Source organism: Gopherus flavomarginatus, chromosome 8 (genome assembly GCF_025201925.1).
Source record: "Gopherus flavomarginatus isolate rGopFla2 chromosome 8, rGopFla2.mat.asm, whole genome shotgun sequence".
Taxonomy (NCBI): domain Eukaryota; kingdom Metazoa; phylum Chordata; order Testudines; family Testudinidae; genus Gopherus; species Gopherus flavomarginatus.
Window position 1 is genome coordinate 12,028,147 of NC_066624.1, and position 14,339 is coordinate 12,042,485.

The window sequence follows — 14,339 nt, forward strand, 5'->3', positions numbered from 1 at the left end:
TTTTGCAATAGTGCCCTCTATGGGTCACATTTAGTATTTTTTAGTAATATTGCATATTTTGTATAATATGGTAAAAATGCTGTTTACTTTTCTGTCCTTTTTTATTGAAATTTCTGAACAACACAAAGATGTGATTGTGCTTCAAAGTGTTTTTAATTACTTCAACACACATTGTTATCTGGTAGTTAAAGCTAAATCCTCAAATCTCATTCTCAATATAAACAATGCTCACTTTCCACAGCAATGGCCTTTGTGTTACACAGGGTGCGAAGGTTAAAAAAAAAAAAAAGCAAACACCTATACTCTGGTTCTCGCTTTTAATTGTGAAGTTTTAGCATTTTCTACCTTGGCTTTTATGTCTAGAGGTTTCTCAAAAAATCTCACCAAAGCTGGTTCATTTAACAAGGATGCCAGGATCTGCTCAAAGGCAAAAGACCATTCATGGCAGTCTCTGCGAGTGCTGTGCACACTCCTGCGCTCAGTCTGTTCGGGTGCACTGTCTCTCTTTAGCATGTTCTGGCTGTCCGTGCTGGATTCTGCTGCAGAAGCTGGGCTTTTGGCTGGCGAAGTGGGGCTTTGTAGCCTTCTCCCAACTTCTTCCATCTTCAGCAGGAGGCTGGTGACAGTCGCTATAGCCCAATATAACAACTCCTCTTCAGGGTCCCCATGGAACAGGTTGTATAAAGTCTTTGAGAACTGGATGAACTGGAACTAGGGAGAGTTAAGGAGGAGACTGTCCAGAGAACATCAACTCAAAGCCCTAGCAACAGGCTTTTCTTTTTAGCTACTATTCTTTATTGCCACCTTCTTAAAATAATTTCTCATGGAAAAGCATCCTCTAAAAGCACCATGACCATCTCCCCCTTTGAAATATGCCTAACCTTACCCAGAAGGGAGAATGGATCATTATTACATCCATCAAAGAGATGCATGCAGCTGTTTTGTAATGGCACTAAAGTCATTCCTATAAATGTTTTCTAATGGGTAAGTGATTGCTTAGACACTCTTCTAGAATCAAACAAAGGGTCTTAGTCAGAAAAAGACTGATTTTTTCTCCCCCTTCCATTGATGCCTTAATACATAAGAACCAGGCTGAGTGTTATAAATGGGAACTAAAGTCATGTTCAGAGAATTCTGGCAAACACTTAAATAACAGAGCACGAACTATCAGGGAAATGGAATCAGGGAAATGGCAAGATTTGTCTTTCATCTCAGACAAGGATTAAACACAGGGCTTCTGTTGCCCTGTGCCCCCTCCCGCCATTAAGTATAACCTCGCACCGCCTGCTGGTCTTATGCTAACTGAAAAAAGTAACCTGAACAATAAAAACGGTCTGTATGAAATTCTCAGTCAAATGAGAAATACTTGTATAGACCTTTGGGAAATGCATGAGCACAACTCAGCTCACAGGACTGTCCTTAACTGAAGAGAAACTTTATGGAGGGTCCCCTTCTGCTGTGTTTGCTACTGCAATATTTAGAGTTCTGTATCAGGAACAACAGATGAACCCTGTCGTATAGCATTTACCATGTGGTTATAAACAAGAACTTCTGTCATGGTTCAAGTCTTGATTACGGACTGCAGCTGTTCGAAGAATCAAGAGCGATGATTTACTATGATTGGTGCTTAGTACATTGCTTTTTCTGGGGCAGTGATTTTACAGGAGACCTGAACGAACAGCTCGCTACCTGTAATGGACCCTTATGGTGGAATTTTCAGATGTGCCCTTCAAGTGACTTGTGCTCCTGAGGGCCTCTCCTGATACAAAATTTGTACCATTTAACTATAGTGGTTCAGAATGAGGTATGCATTCAGGCTAGGAGCTGTACTGGAATAACCATTGGCAAAAAAATCATACACCTAATTGACAGTTATGCTGGTACAGACACCATATGTCGACCAGGCCTAAGCCACTTAGACGTAGCGCCCTTAATGAATACTAGAGGCAATGAAAACATTCAGCCAGGATTATAACAGTTTAGAAAGACAGTCTAGTGGTTAAAGTATAGGACTCAAAGTGAAGAGACCCTATGAACACATGGCGTTTTAGCCATTAAGCTGATCTCAAGGAGAGATAAAGCGAAAAACTAGACTGACACAGGAGTCAGAGAGACAGTTTTACCTGGTTCATTCTAGGCAAATCCTTAATATTTTCTTCTTTTTTAAGAAGTTCATCTTGCCATTGCTTCAGATATGCCTGAATATCAATCTTCTCTTTACCTGCTTGAGAGAAAAGAATATTTCAGAACTAATGGATCTCTGACATATTCCACTTGTGACTTCTTAGCAGAAGATGTTCCCATGTGTCCTGGAACATTTGGTTTATATTTTTTTTTGGACATGATCATGACATATTAAAGGAAAGAAATATAACCAGTGCACAAGGTTTCCTATACAGAACTATGAAAAGACATGGGCTGACATTTAGGCCAAGGTTCAGGTGAGAAGCAGAGTCGGGGCTAGGGGTCTCGTTCAGATCTGACAGTGGCAGAGATATTCTCACAGGATTTTGGCGCAAGACAATGGAACTCCTGTGAATTTCCACAATCTTAAAATGGTACAGATACCCTGAGGTCAATTTTCCTTGTGAGATTTTGGCTATTTGCCAACCAAGCTTGGGATTCAATTGCAGGGACAGATTTTGATGTGAGAATTCAGATCCAGCTTCTCTCCAAAGCCTTTATGGAGTTCAGTTAGAAGTACCAGTTTTGGCCCATAAGATGGACAGTGTTTTTGCGAAGTATCAAGATGATATGTTTCTCCATGAACAATGTCTAGTCTGAAATTACTTGACCACACAATCTGTATCAATTCAGTAATAAATGTTCTTGGTTTTTCTAAAACATGAGTTAAACCATGGGAAGGGAAAGGGAATCATTTGATGTTTCAGCTGGTAACAGACACAGAGGTTTCTCCTCCAGGTTATCAGTTCAAATCTACACCAGATCAGATAGAAATGACAAAAAGTCAACAGGTGAATGTTAGTGAGTTATGTGAAATGAGCTGGTACCCTCAGTCAAGTTCCTGCTCAACAGCCTTAGCCAGACTTGTGGGCATAGAGATGAATATAACCCCTACCTGTGACCTGCCCCGAGTAAGCCCAACAATACAAAGAGATTAGACATTAATGCCATCACGCAGGAGCAGCCATGCTGCCAAGATGCTCCATTTCCTCTCCACACATGTGCGCGATTTCTCTCCCCTAAACACAACATCGTGTCACTGAGAGTCTAACTTTGCTGATCGCGATTCTTTACCTTTTTCTGGGCTTCTCTTCAAAGCATCAGCTTCCTGACTATCCACAGGAGAGGAAACTACATTTGAAGAGGAAAAAAAAGTATTTGGTGTTTCTTTCACAGATTGAGTTTATACTGTGTTTCCCTTTATCAAAACTCCCTTCTTCAACAAGGCTATTTAAGACACATGCTTGCTTGTATTCTGAACTCGGCTGTCACAGAGAAGCAGCAAAATGGATGCACCGAAGAGCAAGAGTTGCCAACCATACTGCAGAGCTAGCTGAGACAGAAGGAGCCAGAGTCAGCTGCATAGTCTCAGATCCTCCCTATTACCTCTCCGCCCCCAGATGTTCAAGACTGGTGGAGGCTGGTGGAATGTTTACTGCAGATATTGTACTGCTACTGTGGAGCTAAACCTCTCATACACAGCTTATGAAGGAGAAAAGGGAAGTCAACTCCATAGAAGAGCAATGACTGAGTTTCCTAAAGGAAATGTTCTGTATAGATCCCTGGCAACTGGGACTTGCCTCTTTTTGCATGGGATTTTAGAAATGGAGAAGGTGGTTTTTGAAACCTCAAGAACATTATGGATTTAGCTATTCAACTCCCTGGGGCAGGGAGTCTTCCTTTGTTTCTGAGTATAGCGATAAGCATACAGGCAGTAGTTAAACAAAAAGAAAACCTAACAATGATTAGGCTTCTGGTGTGCTGAGATCACTGCCTATCACGCTGACCAGTATTTTCTCATTGTTCCTTGTGTTTTCCCATCTGTCTGTTTCTATCCACTGTCTCCTCTCTTAAGACTGTAAGCTCCTTGGGTCTTTTTGTTCTGTGTGTTTGTATAGCACCCACCTCTATATCCCATGACTGGGGCTCCTAGATGCTACCATAATACAAATAAACACATGAAATAATAACTAAGTACTGCTTATTGTGGTATTCCACAAAATCTAGCCATTAACCAGCTTTTCAACCTGAGGCAACACACAGTGATACAGAAAAAAACACTCTGAGAAGAGAGTAAGTGGATATTTATGGAGAACTTCTGCATTGCCTTGTGGATATATATGATCTTCAAGGGTGGGGCTTTTATAAAGGATTCATGTCATCGAGAGGTACATTTTACATAAACATTCTTTGGTGGCAGGAATTGTGTCTTCATGTACATTAATACAGCACCTCTCACAATAGGCCCCAGTCCTGATTAGGGTGACTGAGCTCTACTGCAGTAGAGTTAATAGAATATCACTAATTCTTTGTAATAAACCAAGCATGCTGGGGCTTACCATTGAGTTGACTGAAATGAATCAGCTCTTCTTTTGAAAGATCATCACCTTTGGAAGGGCTTAGAGATTCCACTTCAGTAAAAGCTGCAGGAAAAATTAGTGCAATCAATCAAAAGCGGACATAGTGGTACCTGGGCCATCAGCATACCGGAAAGGGCAACATAGTGACAGCCAAGAAACTTTCTTATGGTCTCTCAGTACTACATGAACTAAAGGAGCGGGTGGGGGAAGAAAAAAAAAGGAAATAACAGTAAAGAGAAAAAGAATATAGAACATTTAGCACAATCTCTAAGCGTGGAGATGAAATTCCTCAGTACAAACCCCACTGCTGGACGAAGTTGTACTCAAAACTAATGGCACCAAAATGCTCCGCGAACAGCCATTAGTAAAGGTTTCTGAAAGAACATGGAAACAAAACATTTTTTTATAAATAAACTGCACTGATTTAGGCCCTGATACTGCAACAGAATCAGTGCAGGTGGATTCTCACCAGAGTCAGCAGGGCTCCATACAGGTGCAGGGATCCACCTCTCTAAAGGTCTGCAAACTTCAGCGGGGCCTGCCTGTGCAGACCCATTTGCAGGTTCAGGGCTTTGAAATCCTCAGCCAAAAAGTACTAAGTGCTTTAGAAACATAAGTGAGGAAAACTCATAACCCCCCTGTAAGGTTAAGGGAATTGCCCAAGATCTGGCAGAGCAGGCAAAAGAAACACGATTACTTGACTCCCAGACTGGTGGTTAAGCTCCCAAAAGATCCCGCCTTTTCTCAGAACATTTTCCACATTAAGGCCCAAATTTAGCAAAGCACTTAAGCATGTTCTTAACTTTAAACACATGCTTTAGCCCCACTGAAGTTAAGACAATTAAGCACGTGCTTAAGTACTTTGCTGAACAGAGGCCTTAGGGATTGGGTCTGCAACTCAATGAAGGTAATGGAAAGACTCCCATCGATTTCTGTTGGCTTTGGATTAGGTCTTTAGTGAACAAATGTCTCTACAAAAAAGGTGCATCTTTAGATGTATGGTGACCTACCTTCCTTCCTAGACTTTACCTGGGCTTTATCATTTGGATTTAGTACAGTTTCAAGTCCTATAGTCTTACATCACCTCTGAAATCAAACCAGATTTTGCATTTTTCCATGTCATCTCTGTCCAGACTTTCATGGCAAAATACAGACAAGTCAATACGATACAATGTAACAGAGCAGAGGTACAAATTTAGTAGCAACATCAGTGGCTGAAAATAAGGACATAAGGCTTCTGAAAAGCACTTAGCGTATAACAAACTCAGTGACAAGCTCTTTGGTAGCACAAACATATGGGTATGGTTGTCCCTGTGGACAAAGCAGAAGTGCTCTAGGAAAGTACTAGGGCTTTCTTGGTCCAGTGGAATACACCACACTGGGTAAAGCAGGCCCTGGTACTACAGCTGTGGGTCTGCAGTGTGCACTTTGTACTAGTGAAACAAGGAGGAACGTGCAAGCCTGGAAAATTAAAGAATGAAAAAGAGTGATGGAAAGAGAGTAGTAGCCAAGAGAAAACGCCTCAAACAACACTGCTAAAAACTTACCTGGAGGGATGTGCAGTTTAAAAAGCAGCTTCAGTTTGTCAGTGAAACTTCCATTATACATGACATCTGTTAGAGGAGAAAGGCAAGACGTTCCATTCAATTAGTTTAAAGCTTGGGGGGAAAAGGCGACTAGCATGAACACAGCAACAGTTGAGCGTGACTGAAGTTGGACATGTGAGAGGAGGCTGAAGAAAAGTATTATCCCATGCAGCTGAACTTGGGTTTGTCTAGACTGTGAAATGATGGATGTTTCACATGTTAACACATTTTAAACCTCCTCTTAGTACCTAGACAAAGAGAGTCGCGTTTATTTAGCTAGAGAATCCTTCTCAGTAATGGTTAAAATTGCAGGCATGGCAGACAGAAATGTAGGCAGAGCTGAATGCACAGAACAATACACTTGCCACATAAGGAAATCACAAATCACAGTGATGTTTTGCTGGCGTTTTTGTTAAACATTTACTCCTGGCGTTTTTGTTAAACATTTACTCCTACACAACAGTATTCCAGAATATCAGACGTGCAAAAAAAATGTTAATGCAACATTAAGGTTGCATTTAGTTCACAGCTAAATAAATAAAAAGTCAGTAAAAATTACATTAACTTGGCTGGGTTGCACGTGCTGTCTGTGTGATGTTACATAGCATGGAAAGTACTTTTAATCAGCCAGACAGGTTGTGCAATATGGGCAAGTTAACACTGTTCAGAACCTGAACTTCTGAACTTCCTAGCTTTCGGGAATTTCATACTTAAAGTTGCATTAATATAGACCAAGTACGGAAAATTTCAGCCCAATGTTGCAGAAAAATTACTAGAATGTGAAGTCAGAGGATAACAGAAACTGCTTTGCCCCCTTTATATATAGAGGGCACAACCAGAGCATGCACTAATCATTTTAAACCATTGTCAACCAGCCTAAGCAATCCCCACATCTGAAGTTATAAATATACTCTGTAAGCCAAGTGGTTCATTTAGTCCATAGCTGGGCCTGATCCTGCAGGATACTGAGCGCTCTCAATTCCAATGGTTAACAAAGGGAATTGATGGAACCCAGCACCTTGCTGGATTAAGCCCATATCAATACAGTGTATGCATTCGATAGTCTCATACCAAGTGCACAGGCAAATTCTTTGAAGTTTATAAGGCAATCGGCGTTTTCATCCAGCAATCTGAATGTCCACAGTGCAAGAGAGTCCCTGTTTGCACAATGTGCCCATGGACTCAAGAGGTGATAGAGGACCCTGAACTGCTGGCAGTCAATCCGATACTGGTCCAGATATGGCAGACTGGGGTCATGGTGTCTCAGGACAGGGCTATTTGCACTCCAGTAACAGGACAGAAAATGCTCCTTCTACAAAGAAAAGGCAAAGTTTTAGACCAGGAGAAAGGAAAATTCTGCTTGGGGAAAAAAGATTTTTAAGTTTGTTTCCAGTGTTATTTGAGGATGACATTGTAAAGTGTATAAATTAAATCTTCCTTTTCATTGGGTTGGAATTGTGACATTTCCTTATTAGAACTGACCCTAAATACAGAGGGCATTAACGAAAAACAGCACCTTACCTTGAATAATTCATAAAGCTCTTCCAGGTCACTAGGACTGAATTTTACATCCTGGGACACAACACGCAGCTAAAATAAATTAAAATACAAAAATTAAATGGTGACTTCCTCCTCTTTGCTCTACAGTCTTATTCCAGCGCTCTCCAAGATTTTAGCTCGCATAGAGGTTGTTTGAATTTTCCTACTGATTTTTTGTAGCTTACAATTAGGGAATTGAGTACAGAATCTCGACTGGAAACAAGTCAAGGACCACATACTAACCCAAAGAGAAGAATAAACTCAAAGCACATTGCATGCGGCTGTTGATCCTACACAATAGAAACCAGAAGCCAACTCTTATATACCAGATTATGTATACTAATGCAATACGAGGTTTCATTCATAAGACAAATGGCACTTTCAGTTCATGCAAACAAAGTTTTTTTTTCATTACAGAGAATGAGGAATTCAAGTACACAACTGCAGCTGCAAGACCAGCATCCGCATTCACAATATGTTAACCATAGCCAAGAAATACAACAGTTATGGTCTCAGTGCTCACAGTAGGTTACTGCAGCATTTCCAGTGACTGTTTACTGTAGAAAGAGGTATTAGTCTGGGTTTAATGCTATTTACTAGGGGTCAACCACTGAAGAAACAAGCAAGCAAAGGAAACCAATTGCAACCTTCACTCACAGTAGGGAGTTTAAATTTCCAGGGGCACGTGCAGCTACTGGCACCAAAAGTTAAACATAAGTACACTATTAAAAAGGGATCCTTTTTATATTGCAATACTGTTATCTCCTCAGTGGTGTTTCATTGGTGGTTTATTGGTTATTAGTACTTTGTTCCTTTTCTTCCTTGCAAAACGGAATGTACAATTAAATTAAGTTATTAATTGTTATTACCTTAGTGCTCAGTGTTTCACTGGGTCACTAAAGGTTTTTTACGCTACCTCATGTCTCTAAGGGAACACTAACAATTTAGCAGCAGCACACAGAAATACAAATCAGCCCGTTCTGATCAGTGCTGAGAGTCACAGAAATGTAGTGCAGAGTCCCTGGAATCCTATGGTGTTACCAATACCTAGAGCAGCAGCTCACAAATTCAAACCATCTTGGACCAAACCCTCATTTACTACAGACACCCATCAGAGAGGGATTTCAGCCTTCAAGGAGTTATTCACTCATCTGTGGATATTCTAGGTCATCCTCATTCATACGCTGGCAGTTTCCAAAAGGGAGGAAGACCAGCCGAGGAAAGGCAACATATGCTACTGCACGTGGTTCACAGCTTCTGTTCTTTCAGGACACTTACCACGTTCTGTTTTGTAGTAACTTCTAGGGTCTGGATCACATACAGCCTGTTCCTGCAGCGCATGCTCTCGACATCCTCGTATCGAATATCACCATATTTCTAAGGGAAAAAAACCCCAAACTCTGAAATTGAATTTCAGCTACTTCCAGCCACAGAGCTGCTCATATATATGGATATTTTTGCTTTTCCTGCCAATAAAAATAGCAGTAGGACCAGCCGTACTGACACAAAGCAAGCCTGGGCTCTGGAAACTTACTGATGAATAAAAGGTGTCTCTACACTACAACTAGTCAACATGCGGCTGGCCCATGCCAGCTGACTTCGGCTCGCCAGGCTTGGGTTGTGGGATTGTTTCACTGCTGTGCAGACTTCCAGGCTTGGGCTCTAAGACCCTGCAAGGTGGGAGAGTTCCAGCCCTTGGGTCTCCAGCCCAGGCCCAGAAGTCTACACAGCAGTGAAACAACACTGCAGCCTGAGCCCCACAGGCCAGCTGCAGGTGTTGCTTTGCTGTGTAGAGATACTTTAAGAGATGGGACTGTCCTTTTCTGTACACACCAGCACAGGGGATTAAGGGGGTGTAAGGTGCCCCCTTAATCACCCTGCAAGGGGTGGGTCCATCTATGTGTGGGGAAGGGGAGGAAGAAGTCATCTCTGAGGGGGTGTTACACCCCTTCCATGTAAGTGAGGAGGCAGGGGTAGGTAATGATCAGAGTCCTCCACATGCTGGCCAGCACGGTTGAACTGATGAAGGAAGACCAGAAGCAGATTACATCCTTCCTGAAGCAAAGGGGGAATCAGGGAGGGAATTTCAATTCCATCACAAGGTCCCTGATCTGTTCCTGTGGAAGGGCTGCTATTCAATGCCCTTCATTAGGGGTAGATTGTAAATTTACAATCTAATCCTGAATAGATGCAATTCATTAAGAACTACAGGGTCTTCTATATACAAACTAAAAATTGTTCCTTTTGATTTAGCCTGAAAATGAATGAACCTGGGAGTCCAAGTCATAAAAGGACACAAACTAAACATGGCTCTCGCATTTTTCATCTTCAGACATAGCCTCACTCATCTTCACAACACCCAGGAGAGGCAATAACAGCCGAGGCATATTTTCTAGCCCCTTACTCAGAGTTAGTCATTAGAACTGGCTGCACGATAATTCCCTTTTGCAGCAACTTTCAAGGTTTCGAAATTTGTGTTCCTTCCACTTTGGAACAAAACCACAACCTTCTGTGGAAACAATATTGTGTTGAAACAGTCTCTTTCATCAGGAGTGTGGGAGGGGAGACCCTCACACTCCACAGCCTAGTGGTTAGGACACTGGACCAAGATGTGGGAGACTCCAGTTCAGGTCCTTATTCTGCTGGATTGGGAGTGATTTGGAATACAAAACTCATCCCTGACTGAGGTAAAGCAGGGAGTGGAAACCTGGGTCTCCTGGTCTCCTACATCCCAGGCTAGTACCCTAACCACTAGACTATAGCAAGCCTCAGTCTCTCTCTGTGATCCTTCTTGGCAAAAACTTCATTGAAACATTTTTGTGAAGCAGCATATTTTGATGAAATTTCATTTTGTCAAACCACTGCACCTAGCTCTCCTGGTGATCCTTTACCCAGCTAGTATTCTCACTGACTTCTAGGACGTTGCACTCCATAAGACAGACACGCAGTCAGGCCTGTAACAATTTGCTGTCCTTCCAAGATCTCGAAATGCTTTACAAACATTAATAAATGTTACCTCTGCTCACTTGAGAAAGTAGAAACTAGACCGATATCTCCATTTCTCAGGGAGGGAAAAAAGAAGCACAGATACATTATGCGATTACGTCAAGAGTCAGAATTACAAGTAGAAGCCCAGCTCCTAGTCCTGTGCTCAGACTGCAAACCCATGCCTCTCTTCCTATCAGGAATCAAAAGACTTTGAATTTTATTCTAGTCTTCTCCACAAATTATACCATGAGCAGCTAGCTTCATGGCCAAGCTAGTGCATTTATTCAGAAACTGCTCTTCAGCACAAAACACTCCACTTTGTTCTCCAATGCCCTCACTGAAAATAATATGCTCTAGGCCAGGGGTTCTCAAACTGGGGGTCGGGGCACCTCAGGAGGTCGCAAGGTGATTACATGGGGGAACGCGAGCAGTCAACCTCCACCCCAAACTCCGCTTTGCCTCCAGCATTTATAACTGTGTTAAAATATATTTTAAAAAGTGTTTTTACTTTATAAGGGGGGGGTCACACTCAGAGGCTTGCTGTGTGAAAGGGGTCACCAGTACAGAAGTTTGAGAGGCACTGCTCTAGGCCTTTCACTGGAACAATAACCAGTCGACGTCGAAAAGGGTATCTCATATCCATGGAAAGAAACAAGTAAAGAGAGAATGTGGATTACTCTTTTCTCTGGTATAGCCTTTCATCCTAAATGGGCTCAGCAGAAATTGAAACCAAAAAGTGCTTCAAAGTAGACATTACAGCTTAGTTCCAAATCATCCCAAGGAAGGAAATGCCTCATACAAAATCCATGTTAGCAAGAAGAACAAACAGAAGCTAAGTCAATTTCCTTACCAGACCAGAGAGCCACAAACCAGCAGACGTTGAAGAAACCCAACCTCATACAGGGAGGGGGAAAAGGAAGTGGTAAAAACCTAAACAGCAGATCATGGTCAATTCTAACTTGGGTATTGCCTCCCCATCAATGTCTACTTCACTGCTGTTCCAAAATATGGAGCATAAGTAACTCCTTAAATTGGCAGCTGACATTAGAATGTCAATTTCCACCACCTCTTGCAATCTGCAGAGGTCAAAGTCTTGCATTTGTGATTGAAGTTTCTGCCTCTGCCAATTTGCCACGAATAAAGAGTTGACTTGGGGGATGCTAGCCCAACTGACTGCTTTGCATGCCATGTGCCTAGAGGACTCTGTTCCCCAGGACTGCCAGCCCAGTACATTTCAGGTACAATAAAAAAGTACCATAGCCTAGGAAATTAGATTGGACAAAGCTCAGGGGACTAGCAGAGGGGATGGACTAGTGATCTGAGTGGTCTGCTGTTTCTGCAGCTTCTATGATTCTGTAACTACTTCAGCTAATGTAAAACAATTTTTAAAAAGGGCAAATGAGAAAATGCAAACATATGACACAAAACATAATACACAAAAGAATGCACACTTCGTTTGACTCTCTGATCAGGTCGGTTATGTCCACTTTTGGGTGGTAACTCTTTGTATCGTTCAGGTTTGAAGCCTGCTGCACAGCTTGAGGCAATGGACTGTCCTTGTTAGTGACGCTGTCGAAAAATCTGCACAAAAGTGACACAGACGTAATGTTAGTGAGAGCCGACTGCCAAAGCAAAGTGAAATCGACAACATCTCTGAGTCTAATAAGCTGGGGAAGAAAAGAGTGGATGGAGAGGGAGCACTAAAAAGAGAACATCTGTCTTGGGGCAAGCAAAGACTGGGTTATTTATGCGGGAAAGGAAGACTAAGATTATGGTGAATGGGGACCTGTCAGTCTAATCTGACCCACAGGCCTCTGCTAAATTGGGTCCTGATCTGCACGCATTGATCATTTACACATACCCTCAATCAACATTCATGGACAAGAGTAACCATAATCTACAGAGAAACAGCTCCACAGAGCAGTCATTTCCTATTTGCTGCTGAGAAGCAAATTACCGTGAGCCCCTTTAAAATGTATTGAACTGCTGCAGGCTGGATAAAATGTGCAAAAAAATACATATTACAGCTAGGCAAAATTTTAGACGAAGCTGTTAAAAACAAGTTTACAATTTTTGTTCTTTATCTTTAAATGACTGTTAAATCAGCATAACAGCCGAGTTTGGTTCCAGCTGAACTGTGTATGGGTACTAAGGAAGAAGGGATTTCACATCGATCTTATGAGTTAAAAGTCAAACTCCAACCCGTTCTTTATATGTAAGCTTCAATAAACATAAGCTGTAAAACTGTGCTTCGGTTACTAGCTTGATGGCTGTGCAAAGGCAGGTGGGTAGGGGGTTATAAATGCGCGAGTGTAGGTTTTGTATCCATTTTAAACAGTACAAAGTGCTTGTGGTTTTAGAAGAAGAGGTAACAACTAAGGCTGAGATTTTCAAAGGAGCCTAATGGAGTTGAGCACACAAATTCCACTGGATTTTAGTGTGAGCTGAAGACTTAACTCCCTCGGCTCCTTTGAAATTCCAGGTCTAATGATTTGTCAGCCATTTCTAAGAGGCAAATCTACCTGTAGGTTCATATCTTTCCAAGTTGCATTTAGGAATGAAGAATACACAGATACCTGCTTAGAACAGTCACTGCCTCTGCATCATCCTTACAGGTCAGCAGCTTGTCCATGTTGTAGTCCAGTACCGCCAGACCCAGCTGCAAGATTGCCTTTATCCCATCGTAGAAGAAACAGTCTACCACACTGACTGCACTTTCAATGGGCAGCACGCTGATAAAGAGGGTAAGAAACCAGGAGAGAGAGATGGACGAGAAGAACGTCATGTCTGTCATGTGGTCTGTCAGCTGAGACAGGTGATCTCTGATGAGTTCCTCAAACACTGCCTGATCCACCAAGGCCCCTGCAGGAGGACAACGAAACAGCCACCCAAATCTTCATATAGGAAATAAAGCAGCAGACATTCCCAGGAATCAGGCTCACACACAACCATACCTTCATTATAAAACAGGTCAAGCTGCTGCCATGGTATGACATAAGGCATAACATGAGCAGATCTGGGTGTGCGGCTATACCAAACACCTGCATGACCCGAATTTGTTAGGAGCCATCAAGACAACGTGTGGGTATCTAGCATAACTGCACACCAAGTAGTATATTATTTCTTTTGATAGTACATAGTCAGCTCCATTGCTCCTCCTATGTAGCCAATGTCCCTTGTTTGCAATAGAGGAGAGAAAACCTTAAAAAAAAAAAAAAAAGCACCAAACATTGGCCAGCAGAATCAGGGAGAAGAATACAAATCCAGGAAAACGGTAATATGGTACAAGTTATAATATTTCCTGAATAGTTTCTCTCTACAGCAATAACTCAGGAATAAAAAGCTACATTAATTCCTGCACAAACAGGAATATTCCTGTTTATTTTCAACTCTTCTTTCTAAACTACAGCAGTGAACTAAATCCAGCATTTTTCCACACATGAAAACTTTAGCTAGTTCTTCACTTCTGTTTCAAGATGTGATTGTTACATTTATTTTTTAAAAACTGCTAGAAGACAGAAACATTACCAATGATTCGACGATTGAAATAATCGGGTAACATTCTTTCACATACAGCAACCAATAGCCAGAAAGCTTCTTCTTCTTTAGCGTAAAGTAGCAGCACGGATGTCAAAATATTCATTGCCTACAACATTCAATCAAGGCAAGAGGTGTTGGAAAG

At 41.8% G+C, this 14,339-nt stretch overlaps 1 protein-coding gene across 8 annotated transcripts in view; it reads right to left on the bottom strand.

The window, feature by feature from the left end:
* Positions 1 to 14,339, bottom strand: part of TBC1D8B (TBC1 domain family member 8B) — a 54,199-nt gene continuing 39,860 nt past the window's right edge. For 4 of the 8 annotated variants that reach the window (XM_050964722.1, XM_050964727.1, XM_050964728.1 and 1 more), the window contains exons 11-21: positions 14,186 to 14,303; positions 13,234 to 13,519; positions 12,109 to 12,238; positions 8,948 to 9,046; positions 7,652 to 7,720; positions 7,202 to 7,442; positions 6,092 to 6,157; positions 4,524 to 4,607; positions 3,259 to 3,315; positions 2,124 to 2,224; positions 1 to 711 (exon numbers count right to left, since the gene is read on the bottom strand). In XM_050964722.1, coding sequence (XP_050820679.1) covers positions 298 to 711; positions 2,124 to 2,224; positions 3,259 to 3,315; positions 4,524 to 4,607; positions 6,092 to 6,157; positions 7,202 to 7,442; positions 7,652 to 7,720; positions 8,948 to 9,046; positions 12,109 to 12,238; positions 13,234 to 13,519; positions 14,186 to 14,303 — 1,665 coding nt within the window. In that variant the 3' untranslated portion in view covers positions 1 to 297. Of the gene's footprint in view, positions 712 to 2,123; positions 2,225 to 3,258; positions 3,316 to 4,523; positions 4,608 to 6,091; positions 6,158 to 7,201; positions 7,443 to 7,651; positions 7,721 to 8,947; positions 9,047 to 12,108; positions 12,239 to 13,233; positions 13,520 to 14,185; positions 14,304 to 14,339 lie in introns of those variants that run through there. The other 4 variants (XM_050964723.1, XM_050964725.1, XM_050964724.1 and 1 more) reach the window with 4 other exon arrangements.